Source organism: Dysidea avara, chromosome 13 (assembly GCF_963678975.1).
Source record: "Dysidea avara chromosome 13, odDysAvar1.4, whole genome shotgun sequence".
Lineage (NCBI taxonomy): Eukaryota > Metazoa > Porifera > Demospongiae > Dictyoceratida > Dysideidae > Dysidea > Dysidea avara.
In genome coordinates, this window is record NC_089284.1 from 8,749,987 (window position 1) to 8,765,109 (window position 15,123).

The 15,123-nt window shown below is 40.2% G+C and overlaps 2 protein-coding genes across 2 annotated transcripts; both read right to left on the reverse strand.

Annotated features, from left to right (window-relative positions):
* Nucleotides 1-1,566: 1,566 nt before the first annotated feature.
* LOC136242458 (ATPase family AAA domain-containing protein 3-like) lies at nucleotides 1,567-7,996 on the reverse strand. The gene is made up of 18 exons (XM_066033883.1): nucleotides 7,731-7,996; nucleotides 7,602-7,678; nucleotides 6,985-7,086; nucleotides 6,873-6,932; nucleotides 6,691-6,760; nucleotides 6,507-6,579; nucleotides 6,357-6,449; nucleotides 5,286-5,355; nucleotides 5,156-5,223; nucleotides 4,919-5,006; nucleotides 3,921-3,977; nucleotides 3,747-3,872; nucleotides 3,351-3,475; nucleotides 2,899-2,950; nucleotides 2,779-2,849; nucleotides 2,322-2,501; nucleotides 1,906-2,014; nucleotides 1,567-1,820 (listed from the first exon to the last, which is right to left on the reverse strand). Exons 1-18 carry the CDS (start codon nucleotides 7,936-7,938, stop codon nucleotides 1,683-1,685), a joined length of 1,767 nt encoding a protein of 588 aa, XP_065889955.1. The 5' UTR covers nucleotides 7,939-7,996; the 3' UTR covers nucleotides 1,567-1,682.
* Nucleotides 7,997-7,999: 3 nt separating this feature from the next.
* On the reverse strand, nucleotides 8,000-14,307 carry LOC136242459 (spermidine synthase-like). Its single transcript, XM_066033884.1, has 5 exons — nucleotides 14,138-14,307; nucleotides 13,960-14,080; nucleotides 11,643-11,892; nucleotides 11,295-11,524; nucleotides 8,000-8,271 (listed from the first exon to the last, which is right to left on the reverse strand). Exons 1-5 carry the CDS (start codon nucleotides 14,266-14,268, stop codon nucleotides 8,122-8,124), a joined length of 882 nt encoding a protein of 293 aa, XP_065889956.1. The 5' UTR covers nucleotides 14,269-14,307; the 3' UTR covers nucleotides 8,000-8,121.
* Between the last annotated feature and the right edge of the window lie 816 nt (nucleotides 14,308-15,123).

Sequence of the window (15,123 nt, forward strand, 5' to 3'; positions counted from 1 at the left end):
TCTATTACACTTACAGCTGCAGCATCCAGAATATCTACATCTATGTTTTAATCACATAGGTGTGTAGTTAATCACATAGGTGTGCACTGACATGCATGCAAAACTGTTTGTTCAGATACACCTCATTACTGCTGTAGTAAATAGGCAGCTTGCATGATTGGACAGATACCACTATGCATCTGAAAAATGATAATACTGGAACCATGCAGATATCGTGAGGAACTGTGTGTGACCTGGCACAACTGTTTCACTATAATCCTGCTTACATGCTTTCACTCTAAAGGATCATACATTACCTTAATGGTCAATTACACTGCAGGTCTTTTACAACTGGGTTTTTGTATGGCAAGAGGTATATGTGTCACTACAACATCAGAACTGAAAGTGCATAGCATAGGACAAGTTTTGTACCTTTGCTTGCCATGCAGTAACTATAATTGCAAATTGCGTTGGCTTTAAATGCCCAAGTTCATTTCTCTTTGTTGGCAGTAAGATAAACATCATGTAGAAACTGAAACTGTACAATCTGTAATGTAGGTATACTGTATTTACAATTGCCTTAAGTTTAATTATAATTAGCCCTGCATGCTCATTATTTCACTACAAAGAAGGTTGGTCACTCGTCATAATCCTATGACGTGAAATTACGCAACCAAGCATTGTTCTATGTGTTAAGGCTTGTTTAGCAGCTAGGAAAGTAGCACATTGTACTGAGAATGTTTGTAATATCACCAGAATGCTCTGGTATGGATAGACAATCCGTCCTTTAGAATATTAAGAGGTGTGAAGGTTGAATTAGTTCAACCTTTCCTTTGAGATCACGAGATGAATGATGATGCGTGACCAACCTCCTCTGATTTCACTATATGTACTTTAAAAATGGCATAAAGGATCATGTACTTTAAAGCACTACGCTACACAGCAAATACAGAACACTAATATTTATGCTTGGTTCCCAATATATTACTTATTGTCACATTAGTTGTCCTCCATGTAAAGCAGGTACCGATGCTTTTATTTGTTTGAAGTCACTGGTAGGGAATACGTACTCAATAATTGAACTACATTCCTGTCAAAACCACATACAATAAACTTTGGTGTTTTGCATCAGCAGGATGGAATAAGGAAACCTCATGCTCTTTAAAAATGTGACATCACCATGCACACTACATAGTTACATGAGCAGTGCTGGTGTTTAATCCCTCTTCCTAGTAAATGTGGAGATGTTCCTGCACATAGGGAAGGTATGAATGCTAGTATATATATATATAAAGTACAATTTCAAGAGGTCTGGGGGGTCACACTCCCAAAGCTGTATATAGCAATTTAAAAATGGCTTAAAATTGATGCTAAAATGCCAATCTATACTGGAACTTCCCCTAATAATTTAAATTTTCAACAGGGCAGCCGGTACAGAATTGCCACTGTAAGGAAACACACAACTGGTGGAAGTGAACATCTTCATCCTCTTCATGATTTTACATTCACCCAAACTTCTGGTGGTTCACCGTGGGTCCATCCAGAAGTCTCATGTCGCCACACAATAATAATACTTTTGCAATAGAGTAAATTATATACAATATTTTAATTAAGAGTGCAACAGAATGCAAGTGATTTTTACAAATTGAAATGATTGTTTAAAATATAAATTACATTTCACCAAATTAATACCTAAGAACCATCTAAGTGCTGGATGACAGCGTTCTCTTATCCTGATGACCCCATTGTTGTTTCTGTTGATGTTGTTGTAACATTTCCTCTAGACAAGTGTTCACCATTTGCTCTGTTAGTTTACCATCCAGTGATCCATATGCCCTGGCCTGCACAGAATAAAAAGAAATCTTGTAAGAATGGGATCTTTAAGTAAAAGGGTAGACGTGTGTGTGTGTGTGCACGCATGCGTACCTGCCAGGAAATGGCTAATTTAGCAATTTCTCTACCAGAAAAACCTTCAGTTTCTTTAGCCATCTTGTGAAACTTCTTGTCCCAGTTCAAGTCTGGTACTTGTATTGACCTAATAAATGTACAACAAATTATAAGCAAACGCAGAGGAATGAGTGTCTTTTGTACAGTATAAATTTAGACCATCAAATTGTTCGGTGCATTCTTAGGTAATGATATGCCCCTCTGTGATGTTGTTGTACTTTAGATTGCTTCTGGTGCATTCTCAGGTACCTGGAATGAAATCTCAGGTTATTACTGTTCTGGTGGACTTTTAACTTGTACAATTTAAAAAGGACGGACAAGTACCTCCCTCCCTCCCCCCACTCAAATGAAACCCTGTCAGAACATGTTGATATAACAACTGCACTACCGCTTACTTAGCATGTCTGAGCCATCCTATTTTCTGGGGTAGTAGTATGCTGATGGTGAAGTATTGTTTGATCATCTTTTCTCTCTCAGTGACTGATGGTAGGGGGAACTCCACCATATCATCCAGACGATCATTGATGGCAAAGTCAAACTGATGAGGTTGATTACTGGCCAACACTAACATGAACCTGTCAATGAAAACAAGCACATTAAGAGAGATAAGGGTTCACGTGTTTATATAAGCTAGGTATGTTATTATACAATTGAGAGTGTTGATAGCAATGCTCTAATTGAACAGCCGTCTCTGTCTATTCAACTTATATGCTCTGACTGCCACCAAGCTCAAACATGCAAGGCATACACGAAAAGTTTACAACTAGCAATGCTTGTTGCACTACATGTAATTTAGCTAGAACTGGACTGTTCCAAACACTACAATACTACCACACACAGTCAGGTGCTTACTTGGTGGATGGCTCTCCTGTCCTGTACAGAAAGGCATTCAGAGTACTCCTAACATCTTCACTGATCACCTCCTAATAGTGACCAGTAGAATATCATCCATAACAGTGTTATAATACCCACCGTGCTACGCTTCCTCAGGAAGGCATCTGCTTCATCCACAAACAGTAACACACTGGATAAGTACAACACAACACAAACATTGTATACCACTGATCTTACACTACGGCATATTGCATACACATTGGTACAGTATATACACCCCACACCACACACTAAATAGAACCACACAAGCACACAAACACATTACACAAACAATACACAAAACAAACACAGATCACCAAATACGTACAAATTTTCAAGGTATGTAATTTTCGTGGATTAACAAATTTCAGTATTTTTTGTGGGTGATCACTCGTTTTTCAATGTTACCTGCTAGACAGCATAGAGCTAATCCTCATAATCATTAATTTTCGAGGAAAAAAATTTTGTGGACAGCCAAGCTACTGCGAAATCCACAAAAAATTACGTCCCTTGGAAATTTGTACACATACGGCAATTCAATCATCACATACCCTCTTCTACTGGTATTGGCCCAGTCAAATACTTTATGAATGGCTGTCACTCCATCCTTACCCAGTGGTACCACATCACCCCCCGTCATGATGGCATAGTCCATGCCAGAGTGTCGTGCCAAGCTCTGTAACACAGCACCATATACTCTCAGCTTTCTCTTACTGTCTCATATTTATATGTACATAGTTGTACAACATCACTATATAGGAAAACTGAAACTTTCCAAAAAGGAAACCATGTGATTTACATAAAATAAGTCACTGAATTTCAAACATTTATACCTTAAGATTGCATTACATTTTAGTCCCACAAGCACTGCACACAGTTCAACTATATCACTGTATTGTGTACAGTTGTTTATAGAGTTAACATAATGAAGCATGCCATTTCTTTACCTTAGCAAACAATGTCTTTCCTGTACCAGGTGGACCATACATCAAGACATTACGATAAGTCCCTCCATTCTTCTTAGTGTTTCTTGTAGCAATAGCCAAAGACTGTACCCTGTCGGCCAAGTTTGGCTACAAAACATCATGGTAACCTACGGTACTGTGAGTATTCTGGTCTACCTTCAGGATGATGCCCTGCAATGCATCTTGTGGCTTACTGAAGTATCTGCTGTACACCTGAAAATGGAGTAAAACAATACAGTGAAGTATCAATGAATAATAAACTCTCCAAATTAAGGATGCATAATAAATCTTGGTCCTAAACTGTTTGCTGTAGAAAGATCCACTGTATTAAACCAGTAATTATAAATGTAAGTTTAAATACATGTGCACCAAAGCAACTGGAATAATGAAGTACATACAACTACTACAAGCTAGCCAACACAGTATTGCATAAAACAATAAAAGTCAAACAAACAAAGTTGACAAAAGAGCTACACAACAACATCATTATTATTATCGATTTACAGTGACCAGCACTGAAGGTCTGACAGCAACATGTGCTACAGCCTTAGGATTACCTAACCTTATTTCAAGGACTTAGACCTAGTGACTTCACTTACTGACTGATAAGGCCACTCCAAATAAATTCGTCCACCACCCGCATCTGGCTACTGTCTGCTCTAAATATTCCATTATTCCGTATTCTTCCATTATTTTCTGGTTATTCTTGCATACTGGTAGGCTCAGTAAAGGCTATCTTGAAACAGTGACAGCTCACGTGTCAGCAGTGCTATCGGGTCGGCACAGCTTCACGTTTGTGGTATTTTTGCAACTTACAAAGGAAGTAAAGCTTAAGCATGATTTTATGCAGCCTTTTTGGCTGTGCCAGGCAAATAATGGCTTTAAAAGTTAGCCAATCTTATAATGAAATAATGGAAATGGACCGCCCGCCCGCCCGCATGCAAATATTCCAGAGTCCAGGACGGGAAACAGAGAATTTATTTGGAGTGGCCTAAGGTGTAACAGAAAAGGGGCCAAAGTAAGGAAAAAAATCCCTCCAACCCCAGGATTCGAACTGCAGGTCACCCAATGTCTAGTCGGGGCCACACTCAGTCTTCCTCCAGGAGGGATGGATTTTCTTCCTTAAATCTAAAGTATTTATTATACATCATTACCTTAATTGGGTGCTTTAATGCTTGGGTAAAAGACATTCTTGAGGTTTCTCTAATTAATGCTGGTTTTCCCAGTCTCGCTTCTATGTATCTGTAAAAGACAAGTAATGTAGATAAGGCGAGCGTGTGTTTGTATGTGCATGTGTGAGCATGCAGGTACCCAACAGTATAATGCCTCCTGCTGGTGTGAGTGTGTGTGTGGGTGTGTGCATGCATGCATGCATGAGAGAGAGAGATCACCTGCCAGCCACAGAAGTTGCTGTTCTAGCTGAATAAATACCAAATGCAAGTAGAGTCAGACCAGCTGCCTGCAAAAAACACAAGAGAGCATAATATGATCACAACAACAGAGAATCCATCATTGACTTACAGTAGCAGCCACTTTATCCCAGTCAGTAATGAAGTTGCTAACTCCTTGACCAATGAGTTTACCAGCTGCCCTACACACAGTAAGACAATGTAATATCAACTTTATTTTGTGTGTATGGACAACCCCCGGTGGTACTTGTAGTAAAATCTATATGTGACAGTACATATCAGCAAAATATCATTAACAGGGCTGCTTGGAGACTTTGGGGGCCTAGCCCAGGACAGAATATGTAAGTATGGGAGAAGTATTCAAGAACACATTGATTGGGGGCCCCAAGGGGACTGGAAAATTGCCACACTTGGCTCCTTTTGTGGGTAGCACTAGGTAAATTCTGAGACTTGGGTAACCTTCAATTCTCACACAGTACAAGAAACATTTTCACAACAGTATTTTCCTCTAAGTAAAGGTCTTACCGTGCACAGTGAGTGACTGTTCCATTAGAGTACTATAGTCAGCAAATCACTGTCTATCTGTACCACACCAAACTGATTCCCTTTTACTACTACTAAGTACTACCATGTATAAAGGTGTCAATTCATAGTGAATCGTCCGTATTTTCCATAGTGATCGGGTTGATTGCAGAGACGTTTCTTGTACTGTTGTTTTCTTCTTCTATGAACATAGCTGAAAATTAAGTGTAATGGCCACTTCACCTTTCAGTAATTGATGGTTGGGGCGCACACTCGGGCACAAATTTAATTTTATGATATGCCTGTGCAGTTGGTGTCATTCTTTCCTTTGATGTGTGATATCGCAGGTTCACAAGTCAAACAATGGCGGTTGCAGATTATACTAACAGACATTTAATCCCTAATTCAGTCATGGGTATAGAGACTGAATTAGGGATGAAATGTCCACTACTACATCTGCAGGTGTAAGCAACCCCCCTTGTTTTACTAGTTTTTATTTCCATGAAACTTAAAATTCCTTCCACTTGTTAAATACATTTCACTGCAATAGCCAAGTCTGAACAATGATAATACAGCTGCTTGCAGTCCTCGTATTTTCCAAAGCTAGGTGGTAATATTAATCATTCCAGCTCTACACACATAACAGTAAATTCACTCTTACGCAACAGATTCCAGGACTGTTGTTCTGTTCTCAGCTGCCTTAGCTCGGATTCTCTCCAGTGTTAAATCTTGATTCTCTCGCTCCATACGAGTCCTATATAATATATTCAAAATTAGTTTCTGTATAATACCATCAACTAGAGAAACTCACTTTCCCTCAATCTCAGCCCTGACTCTTGCCATCTCATTATCATGTCTCAGCTTTGCCTCATGCTCTATTGTAGCTGTACACAAACAAAATATTTTCATTACTAAAATGATACAATAGGTGTAGCATGGAAGTGTTACTAGTTTGAACTATGTAGCAGTTGAGGAAGGAATACAACTGTACTTACATCGTCGCATTGCTTCCTGCCTTTGAATAGATTCCTCTTGTTTCTTCAGATTTTCATCTTGCATCCGTCGCTATTAATAGAAGAAACACAAGTGATGTGTGTGTGTGTGTGTGTGTGTGTGTGTGTGTGTGTGTGTGTGTGCGCGCACGCATATGTGTGTAGCATGCCCATTAACTACTTACTTGTTGGCCTAGTTGGTCATCATATCTCCGTCTTGCCAGCTGATCCTGATACTGTGACCTCTTCAGTGATACACATCACATATCAAAGAGACCAATGTTATATAATGCAGACCTGTTGATGTTCTTTAGTCTCCAGTCCCAATGTCTTGCGTTTTTCTTCTTGTTCTGTTTGTATTTTCTTGATTTGAAAATGTTCGATAGCTGCTTCACGTTCCTACAAGAAGTTAAAATATTCTAATATGCAGTACTGTTAGATTAACTCTGCTGGCAGATGCAATATAGATTTATTGTTATAACAAAGTACCACATGATAGTCACATTGCTAAATAATCATCAACACAATCACACACAAGCATTTCAGCTTCATGACAAAGCCAAACATTTTACCTAGCAGTAGGTGGCTGCCCAGTGTTCTTGTAGTAAGCAGCTCACAGAGACTTTGTGTAGGTCTCTAGAGCCGAACTAGAAAAGCTGGCCAGTAAACAGACACTATGACTGTTATTGTAAATATGCATCTATTCACCATCTGAACAAATAATAACCGGAAGCTTGAGTTATCCCCAACCACATCACTATCTACACACCCTATATTCCACTAGGACTGTAATTTGATTGTGTATGTATATTCCTGTTTGCAGCAAAGAAAAAGTATCTTCCGTGCTCAAGAGTACAATCAATGATCATACCCACCTATCCCCATGTAAATCCCAAAATACATCAAACACTCACTTTTATGGATTCTTGGTGCTTCATTTGAGCAGTCACTTCTTGCATCTTAGCCAACTCCAGAGCATCTCTCGCGTGTGCTGATGTGTCATTTGATATGTCTCGTTTACCATCAAATACATTATTTCATACCTGACCCGTCGAGTTCTCTGGCTGCCTTTGCTGCTCGCTCCAATCCAGTGGGGTCAAATCCTACCCATTTTTTCCCTTCCTCGGTTGGCGGAGGAGATGGTGGCTTATTACCGCTCGATCCTGCTGCACCCGATCCGGGGCCAACATCAGACGACGGCGGCTGATCAGATTGCTGCTGCTGTCCAAACCGACCCAACAACCAGGACATTATTTACACACGTGGCAAGTTCTCGCACGTGACCTCAAATTTGATACTTGCACCACTCAAATCATACCGGCGTTGCACGCACGTGATGCATGAAAGATTACGTCACAGCATAGATGTAGGTATGTATGTGACATACTGATATCAGCTATTCAGTGTTTATATACAAATATACAAAATTGTTGTTCAGCTACTGCTGTTCTCTGCTAAGGCTGCAGTGGCAAACTGCGGCAGGACAAATGCTGCTGAGTGGATGGCAGAATTGTAGTACTTCAACTTCATGTCTTGGACATCAGCATCAGTAACTTTTCTCAAAGGCACTTCAAAGCATGTATTCTGGAAATATAAGCAACACATGAACTACTCCATACATCTCACATAAGGCCACTCCAAATAAATTCTCCGTTTCCCGTCCTGGACTCAGCATGCGGGTGGGAGGTCCGTCCATTTCCATTATTAGATTGGCAGCTTTTCTAGCCATTATTTGCCTGGCACAGCCATAAAAAGCTGCATAAAAGCATGCTTTAGCTTGTTCCTTCCTTTTTAAGTAGCAAAAATAACACAAATGTGAAGTTTGTGCTGACTTGGTAGTACTGTTGACGTGTAAGCTGACACTGAGCCTATCAGTATGCAAGAATAACTGGAAAATATTTGAAGGAATACGGAATAATGGAATATTTAGAGCTGACAGCAACTAGATGCAGGCGGTGGATGGGAAACAGATAATTTATTTGGAGTGGCCTAATAGAGTAGTGTACAAAATTCTGGCATTGAATACTCAGCACAATCATGTCATTGATATTATTACAATGAAAACCTACCCCCAGGACCAAAAGATTTGGCTTCAATAATGAGGTGGTCTTATTAACAAGGTCATGAAATGTATCTTAGCTGTGTTTGGGACCTACTAGTAGTGGCCACAATAACAAGGTAGCTGCTAAGTGAGGTTTCACTGTACTATCTTGCTAAAGCACTTTCTGTTTTAATTCATATAGCAGTCATAGCAATATACTATTTAGTCTAGACCATTAGGAATTACAACCTTGTGCGGCAACTGCACACGGACATGCTGTCATCATATATCCACTAGATGCACAGTGGTGTTTACATTTGGAGCATGCTAGGTGGTAGAGGTGTACCGATAATCGGATCGGCTATAATATCGGCCACCAATATGGTAATTTTTACCAATATCGGTATCGGTACAGAACAGCAGGAGGACCGATATCGCTACTGATATTTATACAGTAGCAATAGTTTGTACATAAACGGATTGTGCATTGGTTTTCTACGTTATTTATGTGGCTCTTCAGTGCCAGTGGCTTATTGTTCACTCTGAAACAAGCGCTATGCTACAAGAAGCCATATAAACACATGCAATTCTACTGTCTATTGCTGGAAAGCTTATCACAGTCTTTATAAATGAAGCACAGTTATAGAGTACCTTGTAATAAAAAGAAGGGTCACAGGATAACCAAGGAAACTTGTAGTCTCGCGAGGCCAGACCGCTTTTTTCTCTTTGTTATTGGGTAGGGAGAAAAAAGGGTCTGGAACAGTTCGAATCCCACACTCGTCTTGGCACTCCCCGGATAATTGGGGGGGGTTAACCAAAGAAACGTGATGTGTTTTCAAATAGTAGCCGCTTGCATCAATCAATTACAAGTGCGTATTTATAAACCTATCAGCATCTAAAGCTGCCTTTGAGGCGATAATAAATTGAATGAATCGATTGTTAGTTGTTTAGGTAAGTTAAGTCTTTGTTTATTGTTGTGCTGTGGCATTCTTGTTACAATGGAGTTTAAACGCATGGGTTGCATACTTATGACGTAGCCTCGTGACGTGTCAAGACGATTGTGGGATTCGAACTGTTCCAGACCCTTTTTCTACCTACCCAATGACAAAGAGAAAAAAGCGGTCTGGCCACACGAGACTAGGAAACTTGCTGTACCAGCTTTCTCTCAAACCATTAGAATGCAGAAATATCCATGTGAGGCTTCATGGCAGTATACATAAAAATGTTTGTGGGTGCCTAATTGTCTGGATTGCACAATAGAAACCCAAGCTGTATACCACCACAGGCAGAGTATAGCAATGAATACATGCACATGTTGTTGTAGGGTAGGTAAATGTACACTTTTAACAATAATGCAAATATCGGATCGACTATCGATTAGACTATCGGTTATTGGCTTCTTTTGGTGGCATCAATATCGGATATCGGTACATGCCAAAAACCCATATCGGCACACCTCTACTATAGTATGTTCACGTTGAGCTGAATCCTGAAAAACAGCTAAAAATTAAAAGTGGATTTTTTCTCAACAGAGTTAACATTTCAGCCAACTAGATGATTATTGGTAACAGCAAAGGTGTCAACAATAGACATGTACGGTTTAGCTCCATTACAAGTTTGGGAAAGGGCTGTAATGGACACTGTACTTATATGGCTTCCCCATAGGAAATGTATTGTGAAAATTTTCATTGGCCGTAAATATTATGTCAAACATTTGAACAAAAAGATTTTGAAATATTTTTAGCGGATCAAGCAGTACTACAAATGAGCCAAATTTCAAGATCATGTGTAATTGCATCCATGAGTTATTAAATGTTTTTGAGGATTCAGCTCAACGTGAACGTACTATAGGTGGTGCCACTGTATGGAGTTCCCCAATCTGTTGAGCTGGCAAACCAAAACATGTTTGACTCTTTAAAGGGATTTTATTCACATCATACCTGAATGCACAATCAAACTTCTAATAACTACAGAAATTTGAGGGAACATACACTACACAGAGATACCCCCCCCCCCCCCCCACACACACACAACACACACACAACACACACACACAAAGGCAAACCCTTGGTAGCACGGTCATGCCTACCCAGCGAACCAGCACTGGGACACCTGTACACTACTCAGGTGCTATGAATCAGCACAGGCAAATCCTCCTGGGGCAGGACTAGTAACCTGTACCATGTCCCACAAGTGAAGGTATGGGCACCCAAAGTCCCACCTGGATCTTTACTCAGTGAGACTTGGACAGTTGGCATTTGCTCCCAGGTAAGTGAGACTTGGACAGTTGGAATTTGCTCCCAGGTACCCATTGATGTTACAGCTACTTCTCAGTTGATGCCGGGACACCAGGTCCCCATTTAAACAGCTGGGTAGACTGGAACAATGTGAGTAAAGTTTCTTGTTCAAGGGGGAACCCATCTAGCTACTGCCTCACACACACACACCATAGATTTATAAACCCTGGGGTTAATAAATCTATGCACACACGCACGCACACACACACACACTGGAGAAGCACTACACATGCACACAGACATACATCATGCACAAGACCCTTGCTTACTTTACTATTACTACACAAGATAAAGCCAATCTGTCCACTGGGGTAGGTTGGTATGGTGGTATAGGCATAGCTAGTAACAGGAAACATGTCACGACAAAAGCTCATGATGTTCTTGATCAAGTCAAGGTGTAGCCATTGACACTCCCCTTGACAACACAACACACCGTCTGGCTTCAATGCCTCCTTTATGCTCTGATAATATTCAACTGCAAACAGAGACTTGGCAGGACCTGTATGGACAAAACCACAGCAGTAAAATGCATATATAATAGTCTTAAAGAGTCCCACTAGTGTTATCAAAAAGGTAACTATCTTTTAATACATAATATTAGTGCATGAAATTGTTACCTATTGGGTCTGAAGAGTCAGTAATGACAACATCAAAATACGGTTTATCATTTTCCTTCAAAAACTCAGCACCATCCTTGTTGTGCACATGTACTTTAGGATGATCAAACACGACTGACATCGTTGGCAAATATTTCTTTGACACCTCGATCACTCGTGTATCTATTTCGCACAAGTGTACCTCTTCCACACAATCGTGTTTAATGACTTCTCTCAATACTCCACCATCACCGCCCCCAATCACAAGTACCTGATGACACACAAAACAGCTACAATTAATGTAACATGTATGGTTTGTATACAAGTTGTTGTGATAACAATGGTTAGATATTAAATTCTTAATGAAATACATATAACAAACCGGGCTGTTTAGTTATGCTGGAGCCCCAATTATCTGAACCCCTGGGGACCAACTGGCATTCACATAAACAAAAACATCCATGACACTGAGAAAAGTTACCACAATTATATACCTACTTTCAAATATTCTAATAGAACAATCATTTACTAATGTGCATATACTCAACACAATGTGTCAACCATACTACAGACTTTTAAACCTCTAAGGCTTTACATTTTATTTCAGAATTTTACATTAACTTTACCGGTTGGGTATTGGAGGATGTATGCATAAGACTAAGGCCTGTAGGACTGATAAAAATTCGCAACATTTTGTCTGGGGGGGGTTGGCAAAAAAATAATGCCTTATAGTGGTTGCACATGTTCTGTGACTACTGCCGGAATGTTGACAGAGTCAATCAGACTGATTCATGCACTTGATGACAAAAACAGAACAGACGCACAATTTACACATTGTATATCACAGATAGTACAGTGATATGTGGTGAATTTCATCATCCCTGCAGGCTGATTTACAAAGGATGAAGTCCATTGAAAAACAATATCTAGATAGTTGATGCAGAGTTACAGTGATGTTTTGAGTTGCTATTTCACTTGCCAGTTTAATCGCTGCCTCTTATCACTTGCAACAATGAAAGAAATATACAAATAGACATGTTGTTTATACACAAAACAGAAGTATATGGAGTACTTTAATTGCATTCTGGTTATGTTAAATTTACAGGTGATGATCTCTCTCCCCCCACACACAAAATTCCTGGCACTAGAGACTAACTGTTCTCACTAATATCTTCATGGTATAGTCTCCCTCACCATTACACTGACACCATAGATTAGCGATTGTTCAATTACAGTATTACTGACTGTGTGTGTTCTATAAGAGTGATTTAGCCACACAACTGCCACAGATCAAGGGGCAGCCACTTTTATACTGTCTGCCAAAACACGACCAGGATTCAAGAGTCAATCAATCAATCAAGGGACTCTTTACAGTGAATCAAGCTATCAAGGCATCCGCAAAAAGTGGCAATCAAGTAGTCTTGCATAACCATACCACTGTAGTGGGTTGGGAAAGAAAAAGGTCTGGTGAATACAGTATAGCAGTTTTGTTCTGGCATGTACCCCCCCAGATTTTGGGTGCGCAGCTTCAGATTGCTGTGAAAGGATAATTGATTGGTGAGAACTGCACGCGATGGCTACACAATAGTTTTTAAAGAATAGTGAAAGCCACCGTGCGTGTGTCTCACAAATCAACCACCACCCAAAGGGGGTCAGAACAAAACTGCTATACTGTGCTCACTAGACCCTTTTTCTTCCAGACCAAATACAAAAGAAGAAAAAGTGGTCTGTCTACAGGAGACTAGCAATCAAGCACCTTTGAAAGCTAATGCAAGAATTTACAAAGCTTTTACAGTTGACAATCAAGAGTCTGTTAAAGATGAAATTACGTGAACTATAGGTAAAAATTTGACGGTCAAAACTCTTGACCCCGATTGCAAGTGTATCACTTGGCAGTGTGGAAGCGACTAACCCTTGTAGATAAATGCGAGGAGGAGTTATGCACCTATCAATGTATTGCCCACTACCCCCCCCCCCCCCCCCCCCCCCTCGGGCATATATGGGGCTATAGTAGGGATTTGACACAGCCGAATGTCAAATGCCCCATAGTAGAGCAAACCTATCGTGTCAAATCCCCACCGTTGGCCCCAGTTGCAAAGCGGGATTTGACATAGTGAAGGAAGTTACAACAAAAAATATTTGGGTGCTTACTGAACGATCGTCAAATGCCCCATAGTGGGGCAGCAGTTTCATGTCAATTCCCCCTGTAAAGCCCCACTTACGCCCGAGGGGGAGGGGGGGGGGGGGGTGTGGTGGGGCAATACATTGATAGGTGCATTATACCCAAAGATGATACCAGCTGTGGGTAATCAGACACCTTGACAGTATTACAGTTTACCTTCTTTGGGCATGGATGTGAAAACATTGGTAAGTGTGTTATCATCTCTTGGTAGGAAAACTCGTCGCGTTCCGTACATTGTATAATTCCGTCCAGCACCAAAACATTGCCGTAATTCTTACTGTTAACGTATTAGAAAGACCCTGCAAATTTTCAACAATACACTTCAATTGACTACCTTTTAATCACCAGGATATCTTGATAAGACGATTGCTCCTCGTGAAGGACCTCGCTGACTTCAAGAGACATGGCCTGGCCTGGCCATAGAGGATTGGTTTCCGTGAACCATCCCTTGTGGATGCTATTCATGGCACCACGTGCTCCACGTGAGCTACAAATATAGTTCGAATTCACACGCAGCCTTTGTCAAAAATCCAAAGCTAGGATATAACTGGACTCGTGTGGACTCCACGTGTACACTCCACCCTACTATGTAGGCTGGGAGAATGGTAGTTTATCAGGCTAGGACTTTGTGTTGTGTGTGTGTGCATAGCTAGCTACTAACAAAAATGACTGAATACTTATTCTAAACAGAGCGGATACCAACTTCATCCACACTAGCCCTAATGTGATTCTTTGAAGATGAAAGATCATACACTTCACCACATGCCAGCATAACAGAAAATCTAGATAATACTTTACGGGCTGCTATTAGGCCAATGAAATTTTGATTAGCGGTTTCGCGTCATCGCCCGCATGCTTTTGATACACCCGCATGGAATTTCATTATTGGTATTTCAGATTGAAATACTCTAATAGAGCAGTCACTTTTACTCTAATGGCTATACTCTAATGGAAAAATCACTTGTTATTAACGTATTTTAGCTATTTAATGCAGGAGTAATCAATGTAGACTCACTTTTTTTTGGCAGAAATCTTCATGTTTGAGATGTGTGTTGTGCTTTTTGGAAAATAATTAATAATGAATAATAACCACCCGCCCACATCAAATTTTCAAAAATCTGAGTGAGAAACTGGTAATCAAGTTTCATTGGCCTTATTTGCAATTGTAATCCAGAATGCTTACTGTGATGTGGCACCGAAGTCTAATATTTAGGACTAATGGCTGTAAAGTATTTCTAGATCTTCTGTCTAAATATATAGATATGAAATATTATAGACATGCTGGCATGTGGTGAGCATATGATCTTTCATCTCCAAAGA